Below are 15429 nucleotides of genomic sequence, written 5' to 3'. Positions count from 1 at the left end.
TCCAATGATTTCCTCATAACAAGCAGGGTGTTAAGCTATGAAAAGGTAATAGCATTTGCAGGCAACAAGATAATAGTAATAACTAAACATAAGATTTTAGTGTGATATATATCATCCTAGTTCATGTTTTCCTCAGCGATAATTTGGAATCAGACTCTCATTCCAATAAATGAAAATATGAGACCTCTGCTAACATATAAGTATATACATACAAATTACCAGATTGATAGCTACATTCAAAACTTAAAAAATGCTGCCTCTGCTAAAAAAATGAGCCGCAAGGCTTGCTACTCGAATCTGATGATATTCACAGCAGACAATCTGTCAGAACAATGTGGGTTTGGAAACCATAAGGCGCTGTTAGGATTTGAAATTCAAATACGACGAAGCATCCTGCAGTTATACTAATACCCTCAAAGAACTGTAAACCTAATACTGTTTCTTCTATTCTCTCATCCACAGCACATAAAGCTACAAAACCCTGAGTACCCTCACATTTCAAGAGAACAATTACCTGTTGTTTTCACCATCTGCAGCACTCTCAGTGGGTGCTGTGGTCTGAACCAATGATTCGGAAGAGGTCAGAGATGCAGCTTCTCCATCAACCTCAAAGTCCGTTTCAGCTTCCACTGGAGCAGCACAAGACACCACAAGATCGTTTTGCATCTGGATGTCGGCCTTGCACACATTTCTTCCAGAATCGAGCAAACTTGATATAGGGGTGGGATTCTGATTTAAGTGCACTTTCGCAGTAACATCCTTTGCAGAGACTTCAAGACTTCTCTTGATGCAAAGGGCCTCCCCATCACATCCGTCCCTCTCATTAAGGATTGACGATTCCATATCTCCATTTGTAGCACTAAGTGAAGAAGCTTCAAGAACAGAACCATTATTTTCAGGTGTGTCGAGGTCAGCATCTTCAGAAACCTTCACCGAGGAACCTATATTAAAACTTGTAGATTCTGCAGTATCTTTTCCACTGGCCACAGTCTCGATAAGAGTTTCAGTTGCAAGGTTGTGAATACCTTCAGTTTTGTTCTCCAAGGGAAAGTTGTCTTCCAGAGGAGGACCCTGCAACCCATTTTGCATGTCGATGTTTTTGCTTTCACAGACTCTGGAGCTAGCTGAGAGTTCTTTTTGGTTTTCTTCCATCTCAGAGTTGACCACTACAGCTTCGTTGCAGGCAAGAGGTGTATTAGATTCACAAACAGAATCTGAAGCACTAGCTTCCATGTTATTACTAAGAGCAGCTGGTGCTGGAAAGGCAGAGTCAACGTCACCAACTTTGTCGTTCTTCTTGGTGTCGTGGACCACTCCAGAATCATAACTCATCTGTTTCTCACACTCCATGGGTGAATCAATATCCAAGTTTTTTACCATAACAGGCAACTGATACTGGTTTTTGATTGATTCAGAAACCTCCACACCTATAGTTGAAGTAGGGATGGATTAAGAGGGAAGGTACCATAAAAAATAAATAGAACATATACATGAAATCTGAGGCCAGCACATAATTTAGATTTCATTCAAGAAACTGTCGAAATCGTATGAGTGTATCACGTGGAAATTGGAATAGGAATTTGTTTACCATCGGAATGCTTAGCCAATGGTTTCTGCAACATGTCTGTTCCCGGAAACACCAACATGTTCATGGACTTTATTTCTTTCTTGAGTCCATCCTCAAGCTGATGAAAACCAAAAACCTTAGTCCACATGTTCATATGCTCTGATATGGCAGGAATGACCAATTGCTCGACTTTGAGATATCGGAGTTCCTGAAATCACAAAAGTTGAAAAGTTACACCAGGGGAGCATACGTAGGGGGAGTTTATAGTCAATCAAACATGAATTTGGTAAACAGAAGCTCCAGAGCAAGTCATCACTGTTTCAATTGCCGATAGAAGACGCCTGCACATTCCTTTCTGCCTGTAGATTTCGCGAGTACCAATAAATGGCATCTCAGCCAGACAGGTCCCTTGGATCCTAATGAAGAGAAAAAATCCAATGATCAGATTGGCTCAGGGGAGGGGGGAAAAGCAAATGACAAATGACAAACAAACCTCAAAGGGCTTAGGCTTATGATCAAAATTTAATCTCTCCTCAGTAAATAAATCAGTTTGTACTTAATGTTGACATTTTAGTTTTTGTTTTTTAATTTTCTTCAATTTCTTCTTGTAAACCAGGCAACTTGAAACTGAATAGGAGAGGCTTAATCCCCTTCCTGAAAGAAAAATACACACACAAACTAAAACTTCTAAGACGAAATAAAAATCTTGTGAGGTATTATTATTACCATCTCAAGCTACTCATGAACAATTTTGAATTATTTTAGATGTGAAGCAAAATTAGGAAAAGAATAATGAGAATGGATAATCACAATGGTACTCTTAATGTTATGGATACAGATCCTTGCATCTCAGGTCGTCGCCACCACAGCCACATATATAGTATTAAGGTAAAATTGTTTTATTACCTTATAGATGCTGCAGAAACAATTTCATCACCCCTCTCCAGTATTATGGTATAGAATCCACAGTAATTCAGACGGTTGAAGTTTGATCTGCAAGACAATCATCTGTCATATATACTGAAGCCTAACTACTAGAATAATCTCTGGATTTATGCACAATTGCATATATATGCATTTTATATATTTGAAGCTTCAGATTTGACAGCACAAACTTCACTTTTAGGTTTATGTCTCCAATTCAAGGCCTGTTATACATAGCATTTTTTTGGAATCACTCATAACATAAGAGACAAGCACCAAGCTGTTTGACCAAATATCCACATCGGACTTTTCACTCATTCCTTGCCTCAATTTATCCACCTCTTCACCACAAACTAACCACCACAGGCTCACAGCTTAATATGCAGTTAAATACACTATAAGAGTCTAGGATCCAATTCCACAAGGGCTCTATGATGAAACTAATAATGATAATAATAAATAAGTAAACTAAAACAGCATTGTTGAAGACAGCAGTCAATATAATAACCGCTCACACTTTACTGTAGCATATGGCTCTACACTTCTCCCACACACACCCCTCTGTCTAAGTAGTGAGAAGGGAAAAACATAGTAGGTAAATAACAGCTCACCCGATGTTATAGACTACATTGCGGATCATATTAATCCCACTTCTCCTGTCAATAATGGGCAAAAAACACTCATCCATAACAGACAATGCAACAGCTAGCTTGGAGTTTGATTCAACCCTTTGAGGAAACCCTCGGTGTGAAGTATCAGACACATCTGTTCTCTGAATAAGAGACCATGAAAATCCTCCTTCCAGTTCATGTTTGACTCCAAGAATCTTTTGTAGATGATCATAAAACTAAAGAAGGGGAAGAGAGAAAAAAAATTGCCAATATTACCAATACAAGCCAGAATCTGAATGAAGGTTAATATCAATCTGAAGTACAAAAAATCCACTCGTGGAATTAAAAGAATACAGTATCTTTGGAGATGTAGGTGTAATTTCAATGTATTTGAGTGAAATCATAGGCAGAAATATTTGGATGCCATGAAGCAGGTTACCACTAAGTGCCACCAATTCATGTAAAAGAAGATAAAATTGGAAATTGCACAAACAATCACCACATCCACAGCAAGCTAATGACCAGAGGCCTAGATTGGCTGTACTAAGGAAGAATTGTGGACTGTCATTATGCCAATTCATCTATACTATCAGTACTAAACTGAAATCAGGGATACTACCACCACGAAAATACAAACATGAAGTGATGGCTGATACTGAACACATTATCTAAGTTTGTTTAGAGCATCAGAAAGTTAAAAATAACAGCATATATTCTCCTAGTACAATATCAGTAGGCACCCTTATAAACTACTTTTTCATCTACCAGTTTTTAACAGAAAGCTGAGACAATGGGTTTCCAACTTCCAAGGGTAAAAGAAATCATCATTCTCCTATGATTATCCCTATCAAGCATGAAAGATTAGCTCGATGAAATTCATTAGTATATAGCAATATCCAAATATACTGAATAGCTTTCAATTGCTCATTTAGCCCTCAGGCTGTAAGGGTGATTAAAGAGAATATCATAATTCATAATATATTGCTACAGCTAGCTATTATGGTAACCAAAGCTAACCTCTTGACACTGCAGCCCACAAAAGGATGCACCATTCAAACTCATAGACGAAGCAAGCACCTCTTTACTACATGATTTGTGATCTATGAAAATAATGCAAAAGAGAGAAGTTTTTCAGGAAGTTACTTCAAATAAAAATGAAAATGTGCATTTGTATTAGTGAGAGAGTTCAGAAAGAGAAAGGAAAGAGCTGTGCAGAATTTCAAGCTAATAAAAACAATTACATTTTCCCTCACAGAAGCTGCATCTGGTAAGTTCATCAACACCACTGTCCCCACAAAATTTGCATATACAATTTGGACAGTGCCAATCACCTGAAGGAAGCATCTGCATTGAATATAAATTAGAAACAAAGGCACTCAACTACCAAGAAAAAATATATCCAACGCCAGTCAGTGTGAAATTTTGAATATGATAAACTTGATTTTGTCTTGTTCCAGTAATTGTGAACATTGCCTACAAGGTGCTATAACTCTCAGAATCTAACTTTTTTCCATCTACTACAAAACATAAAAAAAAAACATGCCCAAATGATAGATAAATCCCACTCTTTTAAAACCCGAACAATGAAGTAAACAAAATCATATCCAAAATGTAAATGGGGAAACAATGAATGATACAGTGAAGCGAAAAATACAAGTCGTGCTTGAGACCATCCAGTAAGTACCTGCATTTCTAAACAGATCTGATGGAAAGTTGATGGACAACTATCGCAACAGATCAAAGCACCTCCATCACCACAAATGCCACAGGCATCGTCATCTGGATCGTCCCCATTAATGCCAACAGTATGATAATCTCGACACACAGACTCCCCCTGCCTATTCCAGGCATCTACTTGGCATTGCAAAAGGGACGTTCCAGACTCCAAGAATATGTTTTGGAAAGGCTGGCGCAACTTGCTGCCAGCATGCAGCTCAAATTTTGAAACTGTAAGGATTTTACTGCAGCAACCACAGTGAATTCCCTCTCTCGTGACCCAGCCTTCCAGCATCACCCGGTTCCTTCTGCGGTTCATATACTGCACTCTCTCACTCAACTGGGCTACTCCCGAATCAATCAGCCAGGCCAGTACAGTTCTTTTTCCACTGTATGGAACATATCCATCAGAGTCCGAGTTCTCCCCCTTATCAGAGCGACGAACCAGAAGTGTGCATTTGCCGATCACTTTACTTGTTCTTCCCTGTAAGACATTAAACTTGGAACCAGAAGTATTCATGTCAACTTTTATTTTCCTGGATTTCATTTTTAGTGAACCATTACGTAATTCACCATTGCTCCCTTGACTGATATCAGGAAATTTGGTTCTCTGTGCTTTATGATTCTGTTTTCTACAGGAACTAAGTCTCTCCTCATTCTGATCACTGTCTGAGCTCTCTCCATCATCATCCCTACCAGAAGATCTCTTGGCACTCTTACTCGGTCCATCTTCTTTCCTCTTCCTTTTCGTTGCCTCTTCAATCTTCTTTTTTGTCTGCCTAGTCAGTTTATTTATCAGATCTTCATCAAGGGGAGCAAATGAAGGAGAATCAATGACCAATTTACTTTTACTTTTACATTTATCTTCTTCCAGCTGTTTCTTAAATGCGTCGTAAGCCTTAATAATTGACCAGTAGGCTGTTCCATTAGGACTAATGTACACAGCATCTAAGTAATCTCTGTTCCGCCTTGGTCTATAATCTATAGTCCACCCGGCATCAATTAGCATTTCCCTAATCTTCTCTCGCAACAGTTGCTTTTCAGTACATCGACCCCGCTTCACTTTCCCTTCTTTGCCTTTAACAGAGGTGATATTCTCTATGGATGCTCTTTCTTCCTCCTTTTTCACATCTTTCTTCAAGCTAGAAACTTGAAGACCTGGTGGTGCCAGCTTAAGTGCTGTATCAGCAGCATCAGTTTCCTTCTCTCTGACCATGATGCCTCCACTCATGCCAATGATTTCTGACTCTCTCGTCTTGATGCCTTTACTAAATTTTGGTTTTACTTTTTCCAACTTTAGATCCATTTTCTCCTTCTCAATACACAAACCTCGGTTTTCTGGTGGCTTTGAAACCGGATGACCTACAACATGCCGGACATTCTTGGGTGCATCTTCTGACCTACAATGTGCTCTTTCTTCAACTCGCCTTGAATCATACCTACTATGATGAGAATGTAACTCCATGTTCCTCTTCTTCTTATTCACCATCACCTTCAGCACCCCATTCTTCCCCTGCAGCCTGATTGGCTCATCAGCAACTTCTGGGTGCTTCAACCTGAACAATGAAACCGGCATTTCTTCCTCAACCTCGTCCGAGTCAAATCCCTTGTTCCTCAAACCAGTATATTCACCCCCCTTGCTTCTCCCACTACTAGATTCATCAAAGTGGAAACTATGCCGTCTATCAGCCATCAAATTTCCACGTGGTGATCTGATGACAAAATCCTTCGAACTCTGACCACCTCTATACCCAGTCATCTTATACCTATTCTCCAAATACTCTTCCCTCATCCTTCTTTCATCAAATTCATGATCCTCATCTAGCTCATTCGAACCCAACTCACTCATCCTCCTCCTCCTCCTACTCTCAATACCAAGATCAATCTCAACATTGCTCCTCTCATACTCCCTGTTCTCAAACTCACTCCTCCTGTAATCCATGGGGCCATTGTGCAAGATCTTGTTATTAACTTTTCTCATAAACCCCAATGACTCATCCTCTTCACTGGCGCCAAATCTGCCTGCAACGAGCCGCGGCCTCTTTCTCTCATTACTATGACAAGTCCCATTTTCTACCTTCCTTTTTATTATCAAGCATCCTGACGAAGTCTTCTTCTTTAACACATCACCCCCTGATCTTACACTATCTTCCATATTCATGCATAAGAATAAAAAAATCCCAATCAATTCCACACGCAATTGAACACGAACTCACCCGCGAAACAATATTTTAGACATGGATTCTCAATTCTAGAGTCTAGCATTTGCAGATCTGACTCACAACCAAACGCCTACATAAATTCGCGGCACCGGATTCAATTTCAATTAAAAAAATAACCTCTCAACCTCGGCAGAAACCCGTGTATGGGATCGAATTCGGATTAACTGGCGTGATTTTCTGGCAAACCAATCGAAACGCAACGAGGAGAAGAAGAAGAATGTTTTCACAATAAAAAATTACTTTAACACAAATTGCTTTCTCGAAGATATAGCAAAGTTTGTATTATGCTATGCGTATTCTTTATTATTATACGGCAGAAAAAAAAAGGAGGAAAGGAATTCGAAAAGAAAAATGTAAAGAAAATGCACTTTATGATACTGTGATCACAGAATTGTTTGGGAAGCAAAGCAATTGTATAGATTGGTAAAACCAAAACTCTGCCGCTTGCTTGTCATCGCCATTTTTAAATTCTAACCACATACTGTGATCACAGAATTGTTTAGCCATTATTTCGAATAATACTATTTCTTGGTGGACTGTAGTAATCACTGCGGTGAAAATGGGAATCCGAGGAGTAAAGATTAGTGGATTGGTCTTGCTCTTCCAGTTCCTGCTGTAGCTGCTGTTGTTGCAGAGTATGATTGAACGAAGTCAGAATTCTTCATAACTTTTCTAGTCTTATTTCTTTTGTTTCTCTGCAATTTTGTAGATTTTATTATATATATCTATATTATATATATTGATCATCTCCCTGGGTTTTGATCTATGCAAAACTAGATTTAAATACAGAAACGCAGAACAATATCATAATTAGGTCACTTTTAGGTCATAATTAGGTAATTTTTAGGTCATGCTAACAAAGCATGACCTAAAACGATCTTAGCATGACATTAAACCCAAATATTATAATATGACCTAAAATTGCTTAATTATGACCTTCCGTGTTTTTGGTTAATTATTGACCATTAGATCATCTAATCCTAGGGCCAAGATTTGGTCTGCATTTCTGGATTTAAACACATACTTATTTTGATCATCTCCCTATATATATATATATATATATATAGAGTCGTGATCATATGATAACCCCTAAATATCGTAATAACCCTATAACCAAATCTGAACCACACATATTTCTAATCATGCGGTTGAGATTCAAACTTAGATTTACTTCATAAAAAAACGCGGGGTAAAACTGTCATTTCTCTCAATTAATTTCTGAATTTTGCCAAATATCCCGTAAAATGATAAAATGATAGGTTTATTGCATAGAAGGATAGTTTTGAGATTCAAACTTAGATTTTCTTCATAAAAAAAAGCGCGGGGTAAAACAGTCATTTCCCTCATTTAATTTCTGAATTTCGCCAAATAACACGTAAAATGATAAAATGATAAAATGATATGTTTATTGCATAGAATGATAGTTTTGCCGGATAGAATGATACTCTGAGTTGATAAAATGATACTTTTAACTGACTGATAAAATGATAGGTTTATTACATAGAATGATAGTTTTGCCGGATAGAATGATACTCTGAGTTGATAAAATGATACTTTTGACTGACTGATAAAATGATAAAATGATATATGTTAGGTTTATTGCATAGAATGATAGTTTTGCCGGATAGAATGATACTCTGAGTTGATAAAATGATACTTTTGACCGACTGATAAAATGATAAAATGATAGGCTTATTGCATAGAATGATAGTTTTCCCGGATAGAATGATACTCTGAGTTGATAAAATGATACTTTTAGCTTATAAATGTTAGGTTTACTGCATAAAATTATAGTTTTGCCGGATAGAATGATACTTTCAGTCGATAGAATGATAGTTTTGCCGGGTAGAATGATACTTTCAGCCGATAGAATGATAGGTATTTTTGGTGTATAAAATGACATTTTTGTTTAATAAAATGACACTTTTACCTGATAAAATGATAATCTAAGCGGATAAAATGACAGTAACCTTATAAAAATGATAGTTTAGCTGAAGAAATTGCATATAAGCTGATAAAATGATACTTTAACGTGACAAAATGACATAAAACTGATAAAATGATAGTTTTGCCGGATAGAATGATACTCTGAGTTGATAAAATGATACTTTTGACTGACTGATAAAATGTTAAAATGATATATGTTAGGTTTATTGCATAGAATGATAGTTTTCCCGGATAGAATGATACTCTGAGTTGATAAAATGATACTTTTGACTAACTGATAAAATGAGCGAAATTTGGATACGTATATTTTATCATGAGCGAAATGACATATTTACCCCCGCGCTTTTTTTTATGAAGTAAATCTAAGTTTGAATATCAACCGCGTGATTTTAAAAATGTGTGGTCCAGATTTGGTTATAGGGTTATTACGGAAATTGGGGTTATCATTATAATGCACCCATATATATATATATATATATATATATATATATATATATAGAGTCTCATTATTCACAAATCCACTCTTAAAGACCGAACCACCGAACCATACCAAATTAGGGTTTTTTTATCTAGTTTTTTAGGGATGAGAGGCACAAATTTATAATTTATTTTTACCTTCATCACGAGTCTATTTTAATTCATCCGAAGGTAAATAAGTCATACAAACATGTTACAAAGATTTAAATTCATTCCAGTAGGTTTTTACTTCATTCTAGTAGGATTATTACTTCATTCCAGTACGTAAATGCGGTTTCTCCGTCGCGTGTCGTTCTTTCTCTCTACAATATCTATCACCACCGCCACAACGCTGATATGATGTAATAAACACATGGAATGATGCAATAAATTATTGGAATGAAGTATGTGAAGTCCTACTGGAATGAAGTAAAAACCTTATCCAATGAAGTAATAACGTTTCTGAATGAGGTAATAAACGCACTTGAATAAATTGCATTTTTTAATGTAAATAAAGTAAAAACTCACGTAAATGAATTCAAATGAAACATATGTTGAATCATTTCAAAACCTACTAGAAGAAAGTAAAAACATGTTGTAGTTTCAAGGTATTACGTACGGAATGAAGTAATAAATCTATACAATGAAGTAAAATGGGCTTGTAATGAAGACCGAAAAATTTACACAGCAGCACATCTCATCAAAAAAACTAGATCTAATGGCCCAGATTTGGTCTCTAGTTCGGTCTTTAAAATTGGTTTGACATTGATCACAACCATATATATATATATATATATATATATATATATATATATATATATATATATATATATATATATATATATACACACGTGGGGCACTTTTAGGTATATAGGGTTTTGATCTATGCAAAACTAGATTTAAATACAGAAACGCAAAACAATATCATACGTAGGCACTTTTAGGTCATAGTTAGTTAATTATTAGGTCATGCTGACAAAGCATGACCTAAAATGATCTTAGCATGACATTAAATACAAATATTATAATATGACCTAAAATTGCTTAATTATGACCTTCCGTGTTTTTGGTTAATTATTGACCATTAGATCATCTAATCCTAGAGCCAAGATTTGTGCTGCATTTCTGAATTTAAATGCATTTTTATTTTGATCATCTCTCGCTTTTGATCTATTTTGATCTATATGTTTTTTTTGTTAATGTGAAATACCGAAATTTGATTCTGCATATAAAACCCAAATTTACAAATTATGTTTAAGTTCAATTGACTAGTCATACTAGTAATAAATATTATATAGGTTAAAAAAAACTTATAGTTCAAACGCAATAAAATCTATTAGAAATATAGTACATTGAAATAGAATAAATTAATATAATTATAAATTGCAACTCAATTGCTAACACGTGTTTTCCTTCTAATTAATAGATTGAGGGTTCGGGTCATCGGATAAGATAAATGAGATTCAAGAGTTCAGGTCATCGGATAAGATAAATGAGATTCAAGACACTATTAGATAAATGAAGAACCATTATTATTAAGTTTTATGGAATGTGTGAGGGCTTTTTTCTCGATGATTAAATAAATTCAATTTCTAATATCCTGGTGATTTACATTCTCATTATTCAATTTACATTCTCATTATTCAATTTTTCAAAAGTTTTTTTATATGGAATTGATCAAATAAATTCAATTTCTAATATCCTGGTGATTTTACAGACAATATTTTGGGATTATATGTACGAGAGACCACCAGTTGAAATTCAATGAAAGAGACTAGATGTGACAAAAACCACAAACACTAATAATCTAGTCACAAAATTTGGTACACCACTTTCTACAAACAAAAAGGAACCTTTTTGCTCATTTAATTCATTAATTGATTTCTAAAGTACAAAGTATGTTATTCATTGTTATAATTTTAATATTGAATATGTTTTCTCTCAACACAGAAGCACGTAATAAAATCATCTAGGCATCAAGCATAAGGTATAAAAAGTTCAAGAAAATGGACCATATATATAGATAGAGGTGTGATGGAGAAATTGCCAATTTGAGGACTTTTGCTATATCTGTTATATGAATAAGTTAGTAATGTACATCCACTCGCTCAAAATCAGTGACTTTCAGCTCAAGTTGAGTATCTAGAAGCCACAACAAAACTACATGTAGCTTTCAAGAACCTTATATACGCGTCTTACTTGCTTATTGGACGAGTCTAGAGCTCTGTGGCGTCGACTGGTAGTGAAGTAGCCCTGTGGAGTGAATGTGGGAGCAAGCCACCGGAGTAGAAATTCTTGGATGTGACAAAGTGCACAGGACTACAAGAATTATACGCAGACTCGTAGCTGTGCACCTTTGTGTCACTACTGCTTCTATCGGAATCTGTAAGGGGAAATAGATTGAAATGCTTCCCCTTGTATAGTGAATAATCGATATCAGTTTCATCCGTTTCTCCTTGTGCAAGGTTTGAGAATGATCGCGATCTATCTCTCAAAGCCCCGAACTGTTTATTAGCGAGCTCCCTCTGCTTCCTTTTGTATTTGGCCTTGAACCACCTCAGCTCCTGCCTTATCTCATTCTTGTAATAGTCGTGTGGTGGTGAAACTTGCCCCTTCTCCTTAGAGGACTGATCAAATTGATTGTCGTTAGATGATGGGGAAGTCACTTCGTGGTCCTCTTCCTGTGCCCATATGTCTGTGAAGTGAACACCGTCGGACTGGCTGGATCCCACAGGAGCATTATCGGTCACACACTGCTCCGACCCTTCAACTTGGTACGTGATCTCTTCAAAGCGGCCACGGACAGATCCACATGTTTGCAGGGTCTTGCCCAAGTAGCCTGCATCACAGTTTTGGCAGCAGCTACCGTTCTTGATAGGGCTCTCGTCTATGCCAAATCCCGGTTTCCATTCAGGAACCAAGGAAGCAATCTCACCATCGATCATTTCTGCTATTTTAGTCACATCTTGGTCCGTTATGTCCAACTCAGCAACCATTTCAGTCGCAACGCTCAGTGCTGTGTCGGTTTCAATGTCAAAAGGGAAGTATATGTTTCGCACACGACCTGAAACAAACAATCAAGCCAGAAGCATTCTTAGCATCAACAGTGGAATCAAATACTATGAAAGTTCTGAAATAAACCAACCTTCTTTATCAGCTATTCTGAGTCGGAGAAATATGTTGTCGTCCTCGCTCTTTCTCCCTTTGATGGTAATGTCAAGATTTTCCAAATGATCATCGTCTTGACTCGTGAATAGGTTGATCTCAGTTGCTTCGTAGTCAGCTGAGCGAGAATCCAAGTCGTGCTCTTGGTCATAACAAATATAATTCGAGTATCCATTAGCTAAAGAACTCGTTGTGCTATGATAAGCACTCCTCAAGAGAGGTTGTCTTAAAAGATGGACTAAGTCATCATAATCTCGTTGATACTGTAACGCCTTCAAGTCATAAACACAATCATCAATTTGAAGAAACGGATCGTTGAGAAGCTCCCAAGCAGACAGCCTATCTGACACCGTCGCTAAGCATTTCTCAACAAATTTACGAACCTCGGGATCCTGAACTTTGTAAAGGGAATCCGGTTTTTTTCCCTATAAATGAAACACATGCATTAGATCAATCTACATTATCCAGATTTCAAGTATGCAACACAACAAAACTAAAGCTAAATCCTCACCGAGATCACTTTCTTATAAATTTGAGCAGGATGAGTGCATTCGCTATACGGATATTCAAATGTCACCATTTCCAAAATGCACATTCCAAACGAATAAATATCCACTAATTCATTGTATTCCTCTTCATACACCTCAGGAGCCATGAACTCGGGAGTTCCTAACAAAAATCAATGTAAGCGACCAAACAATATCTTAAGCAAGGGCAAGATTTTCAATAGCTTGGAACTCACCAACACAATGCGCCGCATGAGATTTCCTGAGAATCGCAGCGAGGCCAAGATCACCAATCTTGACCTCACCTTGGTTCCCGTTGATGAAAATGTTGTCACACTTGAGGTCTCTATGAATAATAGGAGGATCATGGCTGTGGAGATAGAGAAGCCCTTGCAAAATCTGCCTACACCAATATTTGATAGCCCTAATATTTGTCCTCTTATGTTTCAGCCTATACCTATTCCAAATTTCAATAAAAGCTCATTTAGAGTTGAAGCAAATCAATACAATCATCCCAAAAGATATAAATAAAACAACAAACAAACTATCAATACAATTATCCAAAAATATAAGAAAAAACAAACAATCTTACTGTCTGAGAGTGCCAGAAGTGAACATCTCGGTTACAAAATTGATGTTCCTATTAGCAGTATCAACCCAAGAAGTGTAGAATTTCATAATATTGGTGTGTTTGAGAGTTTTGAGAAGATGAATTTCACAATACAATCTCTCAAGATCTTCTGGACTTTGCAGAAAGTCATAAAGTTTCACCTGATTCCAGGCTACTTCAATTCCTTCATACTCATCAAAAGCCCTATAACTGCAAGAAACATATAAAATTGGGGAAAGAAACATGAATCAAGAAATCCCAAATGAAATTAGGGCATTTTGCAATGATTGAGATGAAATCCTTCAAGAATTCAACATACACTGTCTTAGAAGACCCTTTTCCAAGAATCTCATTATACTGCAATCAGAAAACAAGAAATCAAATACTCCTACAAAAATGTATGAAGAAGATTGAATGAGAATGAAAGGCAGTTCATAGTTCATACCCTCACATATCTTCCAGTTGGATCAACTTCTACAAATTCAGAATCCTCTGCATCAAGACCAACATCATCATTCATTTCTTGCACCTACAATCTGGTTTTTCCTTCTCACTCTTCTTTCAAAGGATGAGGAGAGAGAGAGGGGAGGGGGGGAGAGAAAGAAAATAGGCTAATAATTTCAAGAACCAATACCTAAAATCTACGAATTCAACTCAAGGTAAAAAACGAAACTTTGAAGGAAAAGGGAAATAAATACAAGAAGCATGATTTATGCGGGAGAAGAGGCCTAGGAGAACCCATCAATTACATAACAAAAAAACAAAAAACGCATCTCATCACGAGCTGTAAAAATACAAAAGAAAAACACACAGCACAGAGTGATTTACTCAAAGTTTCACCGCTCTATTGGACTAGAAATATAGCTTCTTCCATGTGAGGGTATGTGTATAATTTTGTTAAAGACAGGGCTGGAACAGCTAGCTAGAAATGAAGGACCAACCAAGAATACTGTTAATCATTTTTATATTTATACATGTATGTTTTTGTCAGTGGCACAAGTGGGTGTCAGAGATTAGTACAAATTTCTGGTACTGAATAAGATTTTTATAGAAAGTGGGATTTGGGGCAAAAAAAATACCTAAAGATAGAGGAAGATCGTTGGATTGCATAACTGTGGATTTGGTTCTGGCAGAAGTCTTTGCTCTCTGTTCTTGTAGGATTTGGAAATTAAAAAGGGGATCTTTGAAAAAGTGAATCAACTTTCACTAATAACAATGATAATTATGGAGGTAGGGGGTATTCAAAAAGTTTAAACATAAAAAATTTGGATAACCGGTATTTGCATAATTTGATTATCATTAAAATTGGGTAAAGGTAAATTTATGTAATTGTATATGGATAATTTTGTAATTTTCGTAATTTGCAAAAATAATAAAATCTGTTCGTTTTATGAATTTTCAGTTTACTTAATCACCCTTCATATTGATTAAGGAATAAATAATGATTAATATTTTCTTAATATAAGATACTCAGCTTCAAAAATAAATTGTAGTAAAAAAATATTCAGATAAATTTTGGATATTTAATGAAAAGGAAAAATAATACTGTAAGGAAAATTAAAAAAAAATAAAGATAATGAAAAAAATACACTAAAATTATACTGTACTAAATTTTTATCATGTAATTTAATTTCAATAAAGAAAATGTTTTGTTTTTTATTTTTTCATATGCCTCGTGATGCTTTATTTTAGAATATTTTACACA

At 36.1% G+C, this 15429-nt stretch overlaps 2 protein-coding genes across 3 annotated transcripts; both read right to left on the bottom strand.

The window, feature by feature from the left end:
• Nucleotides 1–126: 126 nt before the first annotated feature.
• On the bottom strand, nucleotides 127–7700 carry LOC121783830 (increased DNA methylation 1-like). Of its 2 annotated transcripts, none has more exons than XM_042182009.1 (9): nucleotides 4787–7699; nucleotides 4344–4446; nucleotides 4120–4202; nucleotides 3103–3338; nucleotides 2474–2560; nucleotides 1884–1983; nucleotides 1589–1775; nucleotides 515–1427; nucleotides 127–321 (listed from the first exon to the last, which is right to left on the bottom strand). In XM_042182009.1, the coding sequence occupies exons 1-9, from the start codon at nucleotides 6977–6979 to the stop codon at nucleotides 288–290; spliced, it is 3936 nt and encodes a 1311-aa protein (XP_042037943.1). In that variant the 5' UTR covers nucleotides 6980–7699; the 3' UTR covers nucleotides 127–287. The 2 variants fall into 2 exon arrangements, with proteins under 2 accessions (XP_042037943.1, XP_042037950.1); XM_042182016.1 differs by lacking the exon at nucleotides 127–321 and having other exon boundaries at nucleotides 791–927; nucleotides 1026–1427; nucleotides 4787–7700.
• Nucleotides 7701–11478: 3778 nt separating this feature from the next.
• On the bottom strand, nucleotides 11479–14861 carry LOC121783845 (probable serine/threonine-protein kinase WNK9). The gene is made up of 8 exons (XM_042182024.1): nucleotides 14804–14861; nucleotides 14170–14216; nucleotides 14044–14081; nucleotides 13707–13934; nucleotides 13351–13571; nucleotides 13120–13277; nucleotides 12589–13033; nucleotides 11479–12507 (listed from the first exon to the last, which is right to left on the bottom strand). Exons 1-8 carry the CDS (start codon nucleotides 14832–14834, stop codon nucleotides 11660–11662), a joined length of 2016 nt encoding a protein of 671 aa, XP_042037958.1. The 5' UTR covers nucleotides 14835–14861; the 3' UTR covers nucleotides 11479–11659.
• Between the last annotated feature and the right edge of the window lie 568 nt (nucleotides 14862–15429).

Source organism: Salvia splendens, chromosome 2, assembly GCF_004379255.2.
Source record: "Salvia splendens isolate huo1 chromosome 2, SspV2, whole genome shotgun sequence".
Lineage (NCBI taxonomy): Eukaryota > Viridiplantae > Streptophyta > Magnoliopsida > Lamiales > Lamiaceae > Salvia > Salvia splendens.
This window is presented reverse-complemented; position numbering and strand designations above follow the sequence as displayed.